The 18,987-nt window shown below is 35.8% G+C and overlaps 2 protein-coding genes across 2 annotated transcripts in view; one reads left to right on the top strand and one right to left on the bottom strand.

Annotated features, from left to right (window-relative positions):
* LOC126367736 (uncharacterized) overlaps positions 1 to 18,987 on the bottom strand; it is a 558,664-nt gene that overhangs the window by 470,749 nt on the left and 68,928 nt on the right. The window lies entirely within an intron of this gene.
* LOC126367756 (activated Cdc42 kinase Ack) lies at positions 445 to 18,769 on the top strand. The gene is made up of 10 exons (XM_050011480.1): positions 445 to 797; positions 1,159 to 1,409; positions 1,671 to 2,079; positions 2,468 to 2,669; positions 4,778 to 4,973; positions 6,620 to 6,745; positions 7,437 to 7,513; positions 12,160 to 12,381; positions 12,979 to 13,095; positions 13,565 to 18,769. The coding sequence occupies exons 1-10, from the start codon at positions 711 to 713 to the stop codon at positions 14,611 to 14,613; spliced, it is 2,736 nt and encodes a 911-aa protein (XP_049867437.1). The 5' UTR covers positions 445 to 710; the 3' UTR covers positions 14,614 to 18,769.

Genomic DNA, 18,987 nt, shown 5'->3' with positions numbered 1-18,987 from the left:
AATACTATTTGATAGACATTGTCACAAAATGACAGCTTTCCAAAAATATTTAAAACTTCCGCACACGCAAAAATTTAAAACCTCCAAAATTTCAAATTCGCGCCATATCTTTTTGAAATAAAAAAATGCTTCATCCAAACCCATACAGCCATATCCGACATTTTGGATAAACTTTGTTTTTATTGTAAGAGTATGGATTGCATAAATAGTGACTATTCCGATTATTTGCACTGTGTTTGGATTTTGAGAGTACTTAATCAATTTAACCCTTATAAAAACGAAAACTTAGATAAAAATTCAACTGCTGTGAATCCTTGCCAAAATCTTTATTTTTTCTCGATTTCTCGTTTTTTAGTAAGTATCGATTCATCAAGCACGATTATTACCGGTATTGAAGTGAAATGAAATGCAGCACAACTCTATTATTCACTTGCTTGACGTTTGGATTGTGCTCTGTGCGTGTGTTTCTGGGCACAATTTATTTATTTTTATTTTCATTATGAATACCAGTTTTTGTAAATAAAAACAGTTTAAAAATATCTTTTAAAGAAAACAACATCGTGCTGTGTTAAGAATACAAGTGTAACGGTTCTTATTGGTGTAAAAATAACGCTTTTTTACGTGTGTGATTTCTACTTCCTGCAATGTTACCTTCGGGTTTTCTGCGGAGATTATCACAATAGAGGCATCATTATCCACTTAGCTACAGGATGGACTCGGGGACTGACTGGCTCTGCGAGATCCTGCAGAATGTTCAGCTCGAGCAATTTTATCTGCCTATCAGAGATCAGTTACAGGTAAAGTATCTTACAAACTTTTTACGTCATTGCTGCAGTGATGCAAGCGCCTGTCGTGCGTGTTTTGGAAAATCCCTGCTCCATCAAACTTGTTTATTCTGTTCTCCCATATTCCTCAACTTGGCGAGTCTCAAGAAATGTTTATAAATTGTAACAATAGAAATTTTGAAAGTGTTGGTTGAACTGTACGCCCACTGGGATTGTCATTTATATTCAAATGTAATGATAATCTTATTTGATGGGTTTATTATGAAACTAATTTATAGTTTAGTTATTTTTATAACTTTAGAACTGGTTTGCAACCACCTTTAGCATAAGCGAATAAATGAAAACAAAGTAACCAACACATTTTCTCTTTTAGATTACAAGATTAGCACATTTCGACTATGTCCACGCAGAGGACCTTGAGAGGATCGGCATCAGTAAGCCTGGGATCCGCAGGCTTATGGATGCAGTCAGAAAGAAGAAACTGCAACTATGGAACCGAAAGTTTTGGAATAAACTCTTTGGTTCATCTAGTTCTGTCTCTAAGGATAAAACTGATATTTCAGTAAAACCAGTGCCCCAAACAGACACAAGAACCACATGCATAATATTAGAAAAAGATCTTGTGTAAGTATTTATAGTGATTGAATGTTTATTGTGTATATAAGCAAATGACTCCTTATAATCCCAAATTAAATCAATTCATACAGTCTTTATTGCATACACATACACAAAACATTTTAAAACTTAGTTATCTGTTATATTTTGTGTATCTCAATAGAAACATTGTTACTTTTGCATACTATTTCTTTTTCAAGGTTTGATAGATGTATTCAGATTCTTGCTATCCTTTTTATTGACTTGCTAATAACTAAAATATCTTTTCAGATTGCATAATGAACTAGGTAATGGATCTTTTGGTGTTGTGAGAAGGGGTGAATGGAAAACAGAATCACAAACAGTGCCTGTCGCAGTAAAAGTATTAAAAGCAGATGCCTTTTCTCAACCGGGTATTTACGATGACTTTAGAAGAGAAGTTGAGGCCATGCATAGTTTAAAACATCTGAATCTTATCAAGTTACATGGTGTTGTGTTTCATCCGTTGATGATGGTCTGTGAGTTAGCTCCCATGGGTGCATTGTTAGATTATATTAGAGGCCAAAATGGGAAGATATCCCTGCATTACATATCAAAATGGTCAAGTCAAGTTGCAGCTGGCATGGGACATTTGGAAAAACACCGGTTTCTACACAGAGACTTAGCCTGTCGGAATATTTTGTTGACTACTTTGGAACTGGTAAGTGTTTTTAGCAAGTTCATTATGTTATCATGTGTTTGGTGGTTTATGTCTAATTATGATTAGGTACTATTCAAATTTAATAGACTGTCTTCATAGTCTTTACTTACCCCAGTGGGAAATAGGCGTAAGTTTATGTATGTGTATGTATGATTATATTATGTACATATTCAAGATTTGTCTGCATAATAATAACAATGGCAATATTATACTTTGTAGTATCTTTTTTATTTATGTTATTTCTTAGATGTTATTCATTACCATTTTACTATATTTCTTGACAATTGCTTATTGTACATTACACTTAACAATACATAAGTACAATGTAGACATGATGCAGCTGTTTCAAGCCATATAACTATTGTTAAAACTGACACTTTACTCTTAGGTAAAGATTGGTGACTTCGGTCTAATGCGAGCGTTACCAGAAGCGGATGACTGTTACGTGATGAGCGAGAGGCGGCGCGTGCCTTTCCCGTGGTGTGCGCCGGAGTCGCTGCGCGAGAGACAATTCTCACACGCCTCTGATGTGTGGATGTTCGCTGTCGCTTTGTGGGAGATGTATTCGTTTGGAGAGGAACCCTGGATTGGTAAGGGTTTTAGATTTTGTTTTTAAGGTATTTTATAAAACCAGATTGTAGCTGCTTGGTGGAAATGTAGTGTTATAACTACTAGTTCATGGCTCATCACAATTAATTTAAGAGCCATGCTCTTGTCAGTATATCATTGTACACCCTTGTGTATCAAAGGCGAATTCTTTGACTTCTTTTTAAGACACGACATTCGCCTTCTCTTTAATAAGTGTCTATGTATACAATAATACTTGTGTATTCTTCAAAGTAAAGTGCACTGGTGCATGATTTCACTAGTTTAACAAATTGGATGTGTTTTAACATTCAATTAGTCCAGCTTGCCAATTGGAAACTCCGTATGCACATTACTTTAATATAGAGAATCTAATCGCTCTTGGTAGATGTCATTCAGTTCTGTATAAGAATAGTGGAACCAAATAAATTTAAATTGGATACTTAACAGTTTTCGGATAAGTACCTATTTTAAAAATTAGAAATGCTTATTTTATTACTCTTCAAATATTTTACTTTCTCGAAAAAGCTTTATATAATAGAAAAACGTAATTTTCTTCATTAATTTAAAATTTCGCGCGAAAACGGTTGGTCACGTGACATTTTGCCCAGTGACGTCATATTTCAATAAACAAAGAAACTGTCATACCTACAGTGTAACTAGAAACCTGACAGATAGATTCTGTTTATTTTGTGAAATGTGGCGTCACCCGAAGCTCAATCATGGCCGCCCGTGTTTCGAGTCTTGTAATACACAGATCACATTCTTATTTTGTAAAAATAAAATATTTAAAAAATATGTTAATAATAAAAAATCTAATGGATAATTATCTACCATAATAAACTACCATATCCGACGTATTTAATATTTTATTGTTACAACTGTCAAGCCAACTGTGAGGAAAAGATAATTCAAATTCAAAAATAGTTAACATAGTTATACTTTGAATCTTCAATTTTTAGTAGGTAGGTACATAACGAACATCTCATACGCCTACAACTACTACAGCTTCTCACAACCTGTATAGCCAATCAATGCTTGTAGGTTTGTATTCACGATGGTCTATGAAGACCTTTATGTCGATTATCTTTGATGACGTGCTTTATTTTACCAGTCAAGTTTTTTTAAAAATTTGGCTTTACTTGCAAATGTCTTTTGCAATGACATTATTTCAGTTCACCTTCTAAGTACTTGACACTTAACAATGTATTACTCACTCACTGGTGCTAATTCCTGTAAATACCATCTAATTTTATTTTAAGTTATATCTGTCTTTTTCTTATCCGCCGAAAAGGAAAGGGACGGGTAATCGACAAGCATAAAATTTATGGAACACACGTCAATTTTAAGCACAAATCTAAACCAACCGTTAAAAAATTTTACATCTGTCAATAACCCGACACATTCATTTACTCATTCTTCCTAAAATTAAGAGCTGTGAATCATCCGTCCCTTTCCTTTTCGACGGATATGAAAATGACAGATATAACTTAAAATAAAATTAGGCGGTGTCTCCAGGAATCGGGGCCACTGTTTACAAACCGCTTTACAAGCTAAATAAATAATATGATCATTTTCCATAGATAACTCGATACAGCAAATGAAATAGACTGATAATATTGGACTATTTCCGGAGTTATAACGCTGTCGAGGAACTCCTAGTTTCAAATATTGATAAAAACGACGCTTGGAACTGTATCTTACTGTAATATTGACCGAAAATATCTACAATAGATAAAAACTTATAAGTTTCGCTGTACATTGAGGTATAATTCTCCACCCGACTTTAAGTGGGTTTGTGGAACTCCCGGGCAGTCGGGAATCGACCGACCCGTACCTATAGTTTGGTGAACAGGGTGCTTAACATACTGTGTAGTCACTCCGTGTCAACGTTGTAAACACACATAAAAACGCGCCCGCATACGCGGTGGGCAGTATACTAATACAGTTAGAGGGTTAGAGTCAGGCAGAGTCATGTAGCCACTTCTTATATGCAGCTTTGAGCTGAATACGACAGCTTGAAGCTCTGTCGGTTTTTACAACATGATGATAGAGGCAAAATAGGCTCTAGTCGTGAGCTTATGTACTATTCACTTAATCACTTTGCCTCCAGGTCTAAACGGGTCCGAGATCCTCCGACTGATAATGCGCGAGGGCCAACGCCTGGCGTCCCCCGCCGCATGCCCCCCAGACGTATACATGCTGATGATGCAGTGCTGGGACCTCAACCCTCGCGAGCGACCCTCCTTCGCCGGCATACAGCGGTACATGGACACCAACAAGATTGAGACCGCCATCGCTTCACTCAGGTTGGTTTATTCACTGATAGTAACAATAATCGGCAGTAAAAAGGCGCAAAACTTACGTAAAAACGGCTTTATTACTGAACTTTTAGGCACATACAATACAATACAAGTATACTTTATTGCATACAACATACGAAACAAGTTTTACACACATGGACGAAAGTAGTAGTTAAAAACTATCCTATGTTCTGCCCTGGGTTTCAAACTATCTTCGTACCAAATTTTATCAAAATCGGTTAAGCAGTTTACGCGTGAAAACAGATAAGACAGAGTTACTTTTCGAATGTATAATATTAAGTCTGGGTAACTTTAGAAACTAGGCTTACAAAACGCCTTCAAAAAAAGCAACTAAAACGAGAAACATTATAATGTTGTAGAATTTTTAGTCATTAAATAATTATTAATCACATCACCATGAAAATTATTCAAAAAAGCCATAACTCGGAACAAAGTAAGTTGTCTTAATTGAGTCTCTCAAAAGAAAGTTCTCATCGTAAGTACTTTCCAGTAAGAGCTCCGCTTATTAAATACCGTGTAATATGTAATTATAGTGTAATTAACTGTCGTGAATGAATCCCACGGCTTTATACAACAATGTATGATGAATTATTTGCCGTAAAAATGTGTTTTGGATACGTAATTAATTAGGTTATGAACATGAAGTTACTACCGCAATACCTATTGGGTAGGATAGGATAAGGCCACTACTGCCTTTGAGTAAGATATATGTGAGTCAAATGCTTTTAAAGTAATGATATATTGTATTTTCGAGTGATCGAGCCATAGCTCCGTTGGAGGAACGCTTGGCTTACAGGTCGCAGGTTAAAATCAGAAATAAATGGTTTTTCGAATTCATGTTTGGATCTTAAATGATTATCACGTGCTCAGCGGTGAAGAAAAGCGTCGTGAGGAAAGCCACATTTCCGAGAAATCCGTTTCGGAGGTATATGACCTAAATAGGCTACTTGACAGTATTTGGATAAGTATTTTAAAAAGTACAATTGATTATGTTATACCTCTTAAAATATTTTATTTTCTCGAAAAAGCTTTATGTAATAGAAAAAACTCATTTTTCTTCAATTATTTTAAATTTCGCGCGAGACCGATTGGTCACGTGACATTTTGCGCAGTGACGTCACATTTCAATAAACAAAGAAACTGTCAAACAGTATAACCTGAAACTTATTTTGTGAAATGTGACGTCACACGAAGCTCAGTCATGGCCGGCTGTGTTTCGGGTCTTGTAATACACAGATACAAAATCGCATTCTTACTTTTTAAAAATAAAATTGTAGCTCGGCGCCCTTTACGAATTGGTGCGGGGCGAGGTGTTACCGTTCTAGACGTACTATTGTTCTTTAGTAATGATGATAGGCAACACGATATAATAAAACGAAATAGCAATTTTATACTTTCCTTCTCTCTCTATTTAAGAGCTACGCTCTTGTCGGTGGAGTAATCGCCATTCCTCTCTTTTTCCCGCCAAATCCTTCACTTCCTGATACGACACGACCTGCACCTTCTCTTTTATTTGTTTCATAAATGTTCTCCTAGGTCTACCCCTTCCTTTCTTCCCTTCAATTTTATACTTTCCTTAGTGTATTTTATCATTTTCTTTTTTTTTGACATTTTCGTACTTTTTTGTTTAGCTACAGGAAACAAGGCCAGATGACGATAGAGGCGGGCGACGCCATCGTGCTCATAGACAAGCGGCCTGAGCTGCACTGGTGGAAGGGACAGAATCAGAGGTCACTGGAAGTCGGGCTCTTCCCGAGGTAAGAGTTTATTTTATACTATGCTATACACGGTGTAGTGACATCGTAACGAAAACTTTGAAGGATGATTCAGGCCATGATTCTGAGTTGATATAAAGTGGATATTTTTGTCGCAAAATAAATATATCGTAAAATATCTCGTTGAGAGGGATAGAGAGATAATATATATTTTTTACTATTTTATACTGTACTTAAGTATAATGCACAATGGAACAAACTCAAAAATACATACCTACTGTCGAGTTTATACATATTATAAAAGTACAGACTAGCAACTATTTGTATGTAATACAATATATATAGCCACAAAATGTGTGTAAATCCGTAAGAAAACACACTTTTTTAGTTTTATGTGTTTTACATTATTAATAACCAGCATATGCGAGCAGCGTACGCAATTCTCAGCCTTATTTTCAGTTCTTTGAAAATATCTATGTGCAATTCTCAGCCTTATTTTCAGTTCTTTGAAAATATCTATGTAAATTAGAAACTTTATAATCTAAGATAACGATATTATAATATGAGAAATAGATTATGATACCACATTACATTTCCCAGCAGTTTAATTACATTATTCCCATTCACATCACCAAGTTCCTGGTTTCCTAGCTAGTAGCTTCCTAGTTTGTTACTATGAAAGTATATTAGTGTTAATTTCGAAGGTGTAATGATGTTTATTTTTTATTTTTAGCACGTTGGTCACTACAGCGAAGAACAAGAATGTCCAGGTTGTCAAAAAGGCGCAAACTCTGTCGCCGGTTCGGAAACGTAAGTATACTTATTTCTACTTCTACAAAATAGATAGATAAAATACTTTATTGAGCTCAATGGACACAAAATACAGAGATAAGGACAACATAATACAGAAAAGTACAACAGGCGGCCTTATTGCTCATGCAGTAATTTCTTCCAAATATAATAATAGCGGGTTAGTGCATTCTAACAAAAAAAAAATACTTACTCCATACAAAAAATCACATATCCTTACCATGTGCCGCCTTAACCTGTGCGTGTGAGGGAGACAGCCTGTGCGCATTCCTTTCCTCTTTAACGCCTCACAGAGGTAAATTTAAGTCGTAGTATTATTCCTTATTCAATGCTTGTGGTCAAATGCAAACCTATTTATAGTAATAGTTGATAATTACTTCCGCACAATATCCCAGGAAGAGGAAATGACTGAAAACCAACGCTGGATGGCGCCATAGCATGGCTCCATCACAGCACAAGCTGAGCCATTTCCTTTTGCCCGTATTCGTAATATTCATAATTACCTAGTTCTTATAGCAAATGTAAATTGTTACTGGCAATACATTTATTTTATTCTTATTCTATTCTTAATATAAAAAGCATACCGATTTACATTATCATATCACCCAAAGGTTCTGCAGTTGCTACCAACCATAAAGTTGCAACAAATTGTGTCGCATCGTTTGAATTGAATTTACATTTAAATTATCATCCTAGACACGTGCTAAACTCATAATAACTTACGTCAACACCATGCATAAACTACGTCATAATTTGTTACGATTAACTATTGAACTGCCAATCTCCCGTCACGTATACAGTTAGTAGAATATAGTTGAAGGAAAATATCTTTGGACGGGTTTTCCTTTTAACCTAGTATTCTGGAAATAGATATATTTAAAAATGGATTGATGTCCCTTAGTCTCGCTAAAACTCGAAAACGGCTGAACCGATTTGGCTAATTTTAGTCTTAAAATGTATTGTTTTGAAAACGTGACGTAACTCTCATCAGAATGTGATTTTATAAAAAAGTGCTTAAGTGGTTAATGGCGACGATATTGTAGTGACCGTATTTGTAACCTGTCTGCCCACCCCTATAGGAATTACGGGCGTGAGTTGTGTGTATGTGCCTCACAGACGACTTAGTAGCACGCCCCAGACTCTCCATACTCGTTAACGGTTTACCGCCATTCAAGACTAAATTAAGACGCAAAGGGGGTGAGGTCGGCGCCCGATACCAACTGGTGCGGAACGGAGAGGTACTGGTCTATATGTAGTATTAATCTTTATAAATCTAATAAAAAAAAATTGATAATAATAAGTATATATATATATTTAGTTTCTTATTTTTTTTTATTCTATGGTAATAGATTAAACCGTACACGGTCCCTAAAATATGCAAATATGATCGCATGTGGACTTTTTCAATGGACTGTACCTTATTGTTATGCAAACGTTATTATCTTGCGCACTCATAAGGTGCGGTAGTGAATATTTTAAAAATATACTTTTACTATCGCCGCCGTCGAAAGTGAAATTAGCTGGAATATGGAATTTATTTCTTTTCATAACATGGCATGGGTAAACCGGAAGCCGTAGTCAGAGTTATATTGTGTAGTAAGTATATACACCCACTCATCGCCAGCTATGTTTAAGTCCCATGTAATAAGGGGCGAGCCTATTGCCATTAACCGGGCACAAATCCTTCAAAAGGCAAAGATTCGACACCATAAACGAAATTCACTTCAGTTTTGACGTAATACACAGGGTGTTAACGACATCGTAACGAGAACTGAGGGGTAATTCAGACCATGATTCTGAGTTGATACCAAGTGGAATTTTCCGTCCCAAAAGTATGGATTGAAAATAATTAAAAAATCTAAAAAAAAAACATGAATTTTGCGACGCAAAATACTACTTGATATCAACTCAGAATCATGGTATGAATCATCCCCCTCAGTATTGGTTACGATGTCACTAACACCCTGTGTAATACTATTTGATGGGTGATTATGTGTGTTGCAAACCTTGAAGTGTGCATCTTGTCTCATTCGTTCTCTAATTCGTGCCCTTTGAAGTAGTACAAATATGTATATTGCAAGGCCAAATACGTACTCCATCAATAATAGGAACAAATATTGCGTGATTCATACATACATTTGTTAGTGTAGAAGTATAACAATAGTATTATACGGCAGAATAAAACCAGTACCCTATAAAAACTTTATTTATTTATAAAAAAGGTACACCAACAGCTTAAATAATCAAACATTAAGTAAAATAAAAATTACATCAGGAATTAGACTATTACATAAGCCGATTATAGGTGCACACATTTGCAGTGTAAGACAATGTAATCGTTTAGTAGATAACTAAATTATACAGATATAATTTGTATTTAAATTTAAAATACAGATTATTTAAAAAATACATAAAAAAGTTAAATATATATTATGGTGGAGGACATAAATACTTATAAATTTTATCCTTATACTGCCTAAGAGAATTGAAAAATAGGTCTAGATCAGACATTGCGGCATTTAGTTCATTATGAGTCACGCAGATGCGGCACAATGCTGTATGACACCTTACAAAAAAACGCTGTATGAAAACTTTATACATAAACAGCCTATATACGTCCCACTTCTGGGAACAGACCTCCCCTTAATCAACCGGAGCGGGTATGGAGTATATTCCACCGCGCTGCTCCAGTGCGGCTTGGTTGAAGTGATTTACAACTAATATAGCCGATCTTATGTTATGTTTTTTCTTACTCTCACGTCAGCAGACCTCCACCAACCCGCATTGGAGCAGCGTGGTGGAGTATGCTCCATACCCCTTTTGGTTGATTGAAGCTAGGCCTGTGCCCAGCAGTGGGACGTATATAGGCTGTTTATGTATGTTATGTCACGTCAGCAGAGAATTGAGAAGTTTCCTAGATCGAAAATCATCATATCAATTTCGTGTTTTGACGTTTAGTAATAAGTAACTATTTCACTGGTTGGGAATTACCCTATTAAAATGAAACATTTCGTAAGACATAGTAGTACTTACGAGTATTACTACTACTCTACGCGTGTTTTAAAAGGATTTCTCACGCAGACGCGCATATTAGTGCGTGAACATGTAACTGATATCGATGTTACGTATAATTTGTGTAAGTTACGTTATATACACGTAACTTACACAAATTATGTGAGACGAGGGAGGGAGGTGTGGAATCGAGCGTGTCTACAACAAACATTATGTTTATGTTTGTTGTAGACGTGCAGTCCTCTACTATAGTTGTTAGAAGACTATGTTATGTGTTGCTTGTCGGTCAAATAATGTACGTATATGTACTGTGTATATGAAGTGTATATATAAGTATACACATGTTCGGCGCTTGTTTATTTTATATTGGTAACGCGGTAAATAGTTTGCATATTCAAGACACGACATACGAGTAACATTGAAAGTCGCTAATCTATGACTAAGAGAGTTATCGCCAATGTTAGCAAATATGACTAATTCAATTATTGACTGGTTCCTTCCATACAAACGTCGCACCTTTACTTGGAATGGATTAAGTTTGTTCACTTTTTCTACTAATACATACATAAACTCACGCCCACCGGGGTAAGCAGAGACTATAGAATTCCATTTGCTTCGATCCTGACACACTTCTTTCTTCTTTTTTTTTGGGCTATAACGAATTCTAACAAAATACGTACATAGATAGGTAAATACTTTACTGAGCACAACAGACACAAGATACAGAAATAAGGACAACAGATACAGAATGGCACAACATGCGGCCTAATTGCTCATGCAGAAATTCCTTCCAGGCAACCTTTGGGTACAGGAAAGTTATACTTTTTCATTATCGACTTCAAAAAAGGAGGAGGTTCTCAATTCGACCGTATTTTTTTTATGTTTGTTCGGGGATAACTGACAATGCTATCAGAGATTCTAACAGCCAAGCAAAAATCAATCAATCCTATTTTGGTTTGTTGTCAAATGACACGTTTACCGCTTGTTTAGTTTCTATTGTTATGGCGGTAATACTGTATACATGATGCGTCATACTTTCGAGTCGGATTGGGCACAAAAATACAGAAGGCTACTCATCAGCTGTCATCTCGGTCATGTAATAACCGACAGATGAATTATATCCTTTTTAAAATGAAGGACCGCCAATTACCATCATCATCATCAATTTAAGAGCCACGCTCTTGTCGGTGTAGCATTTTCCATTCCAGTCTATCAAAGGCCAATTCCTTGACTTCCCTATAAGACACAACGTTAACCTTTTCTTTAATCTGTTCCATGTAAGCTCTTCTTGGTCTTCCCCTTCCTCTCATTCCTTCTAGCTTTCCTTCTATGATGTTTTTAATAAATTCGTCGTGTCTTATTAGGTGTCCAATCATCTTGCCTCTTCTGTCCTCAATAATTCTCAGCAATTACCATACGTCATATAAAATGGCTGCAAATTATTTCATGACCACTTGTGGCTTTGTCCAACCCATTTGTGATCACAGACGACATTTTATGTATGCAGTGTATAAAGTATTGCCCAAATCAATAACCATTTTTTCAGAAAGATTTGTGAGGTCCATACCTCAGTACTTAATTCCATGATCTACCTCTGGGAAAGTCGTGAGCTTATGTTATGTTCTTGGTTCCAGCGTCGCCACAGCAACAGTCTCCCTTAACTGGGTATACCAATGGCTCGGCGGACGACGTGGTCCTGCGCAAGCGCCGCACCATCGAGTCGACGCAGCCGGGCAGCACGCGCGCCGGCAACTCGGGCTCCAAGCACTTCAACTACAATAAGCTGGTCAACGACCGCGCCCGCGCACTGCACGGCCGCATGGCGCGCGACGCACACGCCAGGAGTCTCAACCAAGGTGCGGACAATCATATTTACAACCTTGTCGCTTTAATTGCAGGGGGTTCTAATGACAGTGAAAACTGCCCATTTCTCCCATCAGGAGGGTTAAAATGGCCACATCATATTGTTTTGGTTATATTTTTACACTATTACCCTTTGTGCAGCGGTTAACTGCAAAATCATAGTGTTACATTTATTCCCTAAAGATCGAAAAGAAGAAAACTTAGAAAATCTTATTTTCAATCAAAACTGCCTTTTTCCAACAGATGCTTTTTCATAACTCATCCTTCAGACGGGATATACTCCACATTTTATGACAGTTTATTACGAATTTCACCTGGACAGTTGTGCTGATTCCTGTATACTTACTTACCCCATCTAATTCTATTTTAAGTTATGTCTGTCATTTTCTTATCTGCTGAAAAAGAAAGGACGGGTAATCGACAGGCATAAAATGTATGGGACACACGATTTTGTTACTTTCCATGTTGAAATCTAAATTAGTAAATAAAAAAACTTATGTTAAACGAATTGAATTGTGATGAACGTTTTTATTTATATTCTATTTGTGAATATGCAAAGGTTTAAAAGTTTTACAATGTCTTGATTACAGTGAAAGAAGATTTGCTGATAGACTTGGATCTCCCGCCGAGCACGCGGCCTCAAACGATGAGTGCAGCTAACATGAACATATCCATACTCGATGAACCCATTGATGTGCCTGAAGTTGGTGAGTTAAGCTAAGATATCGTAGTTGTCGCACAGCTAGGCTATGTCCCATTTAGTTCCCAAATTTTAATAGTTAGGTATCTATTGTAGTTTCTGTAATAAGCGTGGTGAGCAGTGTGGTGGAGTATGCTCAAAATAAATTGGGGAAAGCCTGTGCCTAGTCGTTAGGCTGTTTAATATGGTCATGAAATAATGAGTAAAGAATGAAAGATATGTTTATTATGCGAGGACGCCAAACTGACAGACGAAACAAAAGAATAAAAATATAATACCATAAAAAGTCGTGGTAGTTGATAAAAACATTTTAGTTAATTTATGTATGTCGCTGTGTTCATTTTACTAAATTGCTTGTGCGTAAATAGTGTAAAAATCGGAACAATACTATTATTTACTTAGTATTTTTCTTCTAATCGAAAATTACTATTTATCAGGTTCATTTACCCCGACTCATCAAGTTCATTGTATTTCAGGAATGGACCAAGATTGGGGGCAGCAAAGCATAGAGAGCCTCCCGACGTTCCCTTCCTCCCAGCAACAAGCGACAACCAGTCTCTACGGTGCTAAATCTTTAGACAATCTACTGTCTAGTACAAACGGGTTGGCCCTATCACAGGACCCCTTCGACACTTCCCAGTTCTGGCCCGTCGACAGACAGACAGCCAGCCCTAGACCCAACTACGATCTACATGTAACAGAACCAACACAAATGAACAAAGAATCTCAAATATACTCGAATAGGTACGCCGCGTCCACTAGCTCGAACACCGACAACACTCAAGTATACAACAACATGACAGGCGTAAGTAGAAATAACTCTATTACTAGTAACCCCTACGGAACTATTCCAAATACCACGTACGCGAATACTAACGCTCTCTCAATGGAAAGAAATGTCAATGAACCCACCTTAGCTAACTCCTTAGCGCAAATGTCTTTAGACGACAGAATTTCCGAATCACTGAATCTCAGATCCAAAAACACAAATAGTGATAACATTTATGCCAATAGCTCATTCAACGACGGTCCTACGACGTCAAACGTAAATGAATCTAGGTATAAAGACATTCCAATCTATAATAACTTCGATATGAATCCCGCGCAGCAACAGTTCATATTAGAAACTAAGGATTATTACACTAAATCATCGGTGCCGACTGGCGCTCGCAACATGAACCACTACGAGAAGAACATTTACGTGCCCAAATACGAGGAGGAGGCGGAGAAGTTGAGGAACTTTAGCGATTCGTTGGAGAATTCTAAGAATTATTCGGCGATAAAGTATCAGAATGTGGATAGTCAGTATTTTTACGCAAGTAGTTTCGGTTCGACGTCGCGGTCGGCGTACGACGAGGTGAATGACACGGCGAGCAATTTGTACAGTGAGATAGGGGAGTCTAATCAGGCGGGCCACCTGTACGGGAACCAGGGGCAGTACTCGAGTTTGTATGACGAAGTGTATGAGGCGCCGACGCCGCGCCCGCATCGGCCCGCGCCGCCCTGTCCGACCAAACCCAAATAGTAAATACTCAATACCCAGTGTATTACCATCGCGTTTGATTCATATCTGAGCGTTTTTAAACAGTGGTGTAACAATTAGTATCGGTATAAGATTGCCGGCAAAGTAAAAGTAAGACTGGCAAGCTTTTCTACTAGTTCTCTTCACTTTTAAAATATAATATTTCAAACAATATTAAAGACATTTGTTAAATAATCTGGACTTAAACATTTTATGTGCTACAACAAGTTCAGACGGAGGCTTTCAGTTTTGTCAGTTCTACTACTTGATATTAGCAGTTACGCCACTAATTTGGAATTATGTGATAGTTGTATTTAAATATCACTCACTTTAAAACATTGAATATATATGGAATTAAATACTTAATTCCATATTTATTCAATGTTTTAAAGTGACAGGTATACACCTGTAAGATGATTGATCCTTTTACATGACGTTTAAAGCAATAAGCAATAATAAGAAGGCTAATGGTGTAACTCTTAACATTTATCTTGAAAAGGTAGTGACTAACTTCACACTGTTAAAATTGTATAGTAATTGTGTTGGTGACTTTGGTGTGAAGTTAGTCAATTGTTAAAATATAAATTTGACACTTGAAAAGACAGTGACTAACTTCACACTGCTAAAATTGTATACCAATAATTGCTGACGTTGGCGTGAAGTTAGTCGAATGAAAAATTCTATCTGTCATTATAGATTTTAAAGTACGTAGTTAGCTTTCAATTTAGTTACTTAAATAAACTAAGTAAATTAACAATCCACGTCCATAGTACTAACTAATGAATCTGAACAATTATATTATTGCTATATAATATAATGGCTTTAACAAGATAGCATATAAAATGCCATTATAATGCAAGTAATGAAAACTTAGGGGTACACATATCTTCGGCTTGGCATATTCGGCTCAGCCGAGACATTTTATAGATTAATAAAGATAGATATACATTTGGTTTGGTCTGGACATAGGTAGTAGTCGATTCATGTTTATTAAATATTATTGAGCCGAATAAGCCGATTCGTCTATGTGGGTCGCCCCGTAAATCGCTCTATTCGATTTGCATTTAGTTCATAATCAAGTACCCGAACAGTTATTATGAATGATTGTTTTTTTTAAATCCTGAATATTCGTTAAAATTCGTGTTAGTCCTAAAGTTAATGAACCAACGTGATAAGATATAACTTATTGATCAATGTCTGGTGTAGAATATATTTGTTTGTATATTGCTTAAGATACTCGAGAGATTTTGCCGAGATTACCTAATTCATGCCATTTAAAATGGTTCCTTATATCCATAAGATACGACAGAGTTTAATTTTAATAGCAAAATATTTTTGTGAAAATCATTATATAGAAAAAAATAAGAAAGAATGGTAGGTTCCTTTGCAGTTTTTTTAGGGATGGTCATATCCACATGTTTCAGATATGAACTAGGGACTGGACAGAAGTATAGAATAGTTATACAGTACTAATAATAAATATGGGTAAAGAAATACTATTCCGGAAGTACTGTACTGTAATTTCCCCTTTCTACAGTTATTTTAAAAAAATCTAGATACGAAGTAAAATTTCAGTACACATCTTACTGTACTAAAATGTTATATTACAAAAAGTCATTATATAGAAAAAAATATACTCATTCATACCGGTAAAACACGATAGTTTCCAACTAGTCAAATCAGTTACTTTTACTGAACGTCAAAACACAAAATTACTATTGAATTTGTATGAAAAAGCCACATGTGATGTCATAGAAAAACGAGACAAAATGTCGCACTTAATATTACGGTTTTTTTTTTTAATAAAATTCATAAACAAGTTAAATTGAAAAAAGAAAACTTTTTTGTCATTTTTAGATCTGTATTTATTTAGTAATCTGAATGTCATAATTTATCTTTGACCTAGGAAACTATCCAATTGTACGCAGTCCCTGGTATTAAAGTTTACTTTTAGAATGATTGTCTCCTATTATCAAGTTATTTTCAAAGTAAATACCTGATTACATTTGTAACCCCTCTGATATTAGTTGAGATATATTATGCAACTTTCGAATACTTGTAGTCAAATTTTAAGTTAAAGGTTTTTAGGATTTTTACTAATTTACGTAGATACGAATGGGATGTTTTACGTATGTCATATTTTCGTATTAATATGCAAGCTATATGTAATATTTAAGTTTTAAGTAAGTACTGAATTTGTGCTATTTATTTTGTATGGTAACCCTGGATCAAACGAACATCACACGGTGCCTCACCTAAATGTACCTGTTAGATTAGTTTAAGCTCACTGAAGATGTTGAATTCGGCGATTTTATTTTACTTTGATAGTTCTAAAAGTAGTGCTATCACTTAGGCTACCTGTCCACCGGAACGGGGCGGCGACGGAGCGGAGAAACGGAGAGTACTTCTATCGTGTAGGTTGTGAGGTGAATTACCAACCTCATCAACCCTAGTGTCAGGGTTATTATTGAGCCGCCAAAGGTCAAAATGTAACGAGTACTTACTTACATCAGTAAGTAGTAACCGGGACCAAAGGCTTAACGTGCCTTCCGAAGCACGGATCATCTTACTTTTTGACAATTAGGTGATCAACCTATAATGTCCTAACCAAACTAGGGATCACAAAGTGATTTTTGAACCTGGGATCTCCGGATCGTGAGCCCAACGCTCAACCATTGGACCGCGGAGGTCACGGAGAGTACTAACCAATGGGATTATTAACTAGTTTGCAACTAATACAGGGAGTATTAGTTAATGTTTCTCCGTTTCTGCGTTCCGCTGCTTCGCTCCGCTCTGATAGATAGGAGCTTTATGGCGTTTTTGCACTACATCCGACCCGAATTCGATCAGATTACGAGAATAATGGACAGTAGAAATTACTTAAGAGATATCGCATGACGGGTATCGGATGAAACGCATAAGCTACCGTACAAATAGTTCTATGACCACTTCAGATCCGTCATTTCACGGACTCGAATCTGATGTAGTGCGAAAACGCACAGCAGTGGGATATATATAGGCTACTTTTTCTTAGGGCAAGGAAGACAGCTCTAGTTTTATAACTGTAAAACTAAACTTAACTTCGATCAACACATAATAAATATTTTACAAACTGACTCCTAACAAAATTATTTAGAATTTTTAAGTCTATTCTAATGCGGTATGACATTTGGGCCTTCATTATTACGAAGAAAAAATTATGTCAACGCATTGAATTTACACGTTTAATTTAGTTCTTCGTATAACGATTAACTTTTAAAAATCAAAAACGATGATTATATATAGAAAAAACAAATCATAATCACCTCAAAATTGTGCATTACTATAACACAACTGGAAGGATCTCATCAAAAATATCCAAACACACATGTTTACGTATCGTAAAAAATATCGAAAAAAATAATTAATCCAAGTATTACGAATAGAAAATAAATTTAATTTTGTTTTTTACAAATGTTCAAAATTCGTTTTTTTATTTCAATTAAAAGCGTGTTTTGTTGAACAAAAGTTCGTGTTTCGGTTTTTTTGATGAGAAGTATATTTTATTTTTACTGTTTAGTTTTAAGGCATTTTTATTTTATTTTTCAGTAGCATAATGAATGACGCAATTAATGGTACTCTAAACGTGGTCTAAAGTTGTATGTAACGGCATTTTCTAATACGCCGAAAAAAAAAATATTGTCATAAACTCACTCAAAACCATGTGTTTCGGTAAAATATCGAATATTCTGATTGTATTACCTATTCATTCATATCTTCACGTGTCATCCCTTATGGGGTAAGAGATAATTGCACTTCCCTATCGCTTGTATTATGATAAGTATAACCATATTGGTAACTGTTTACATTGACTTCCATCGATGTTATATATATTATGATGTTTTATGAGAAGCGTTTTTACTGCCTTCAAGAGCAATACTACAATATAAAGTAACAATAATTATGCGTACTTCACCTCTCTCCACTAATCCTATAAGGGTAGACAGAGCCACGAATCTCCTTTCTCCGTTCTAAAACATTTTTGAGTTAAAAAAGAATCTTGTATTGTTAAAAGTGTGTAAAACTTGTAAAAATGTACAGTTTGACTGTAAATATAATAATGTCGGTCTGTTCATCTATAATGTTTGTAAGATTGTAATAAAACTTATTTTCAATCGAATATTTTGTTTTCTTTTAAAACAGCATTAAATCCACCACAGGCTTCGTCGAAAAGAAACTAAAACAAGAATAATCCATAAATCAACAAAAGTTTCGTCAAAATACGTACAAACCGAAATCAGCAACAAGCTTCGTCTTTATTCGAATAGCCTACCCCGGATCATTTCTGGCTCAAACTGGCAGCATTCTCACGCTTTTCTTTTAAATATAAATTACTTA

The sequence above is a fragment of the Pectinophora gossypiella genome, chromosome 6, assembly GCF_024362695.1.
Source record: "Pectinophora gossypiella chromosome 6, ilPecGoss1.1, whole genome shotgun sequence".
In the NCBI taxonomy this organism is placed as follows: domain Eukaryota; kingdom Metazoa; phylum Arthropoda; class Insecta; order Lepidoptera; family Gelechiidae; genus Pectinophora; species Pectinophora gossypiella.
Note: the sequence above shows the minus strand (reverse complement) of the source record. Positions and strands in the feature narration are given on the sequence as shown.

Excerpts from the sequence above, each read along its gene's own strand:
- LOC126367756 (XM_050011480.1), top strand. The coding sequence starts at position 711 with ATGGACTCGGGGACTGACTGGCTCTGCGAGATCCTGCAGAATGTTCAG. Across the intron at positions 2,670-4,777 it reads TGGAGAGGAACCCTGGATTG|GTCTAAACGGGTCCGAGATC; the intron begins GTAAGGGTTTTA and ends CTTTGCCTCCAG. Across the intron at positions 7,514-12,159 it reads TCTGTCGCCGGTTCGGAAAC|CGTCGCCACAGCAACAGTCT; the intron begins GTAAGTATACTT and ends TCTTGGTTCCAG.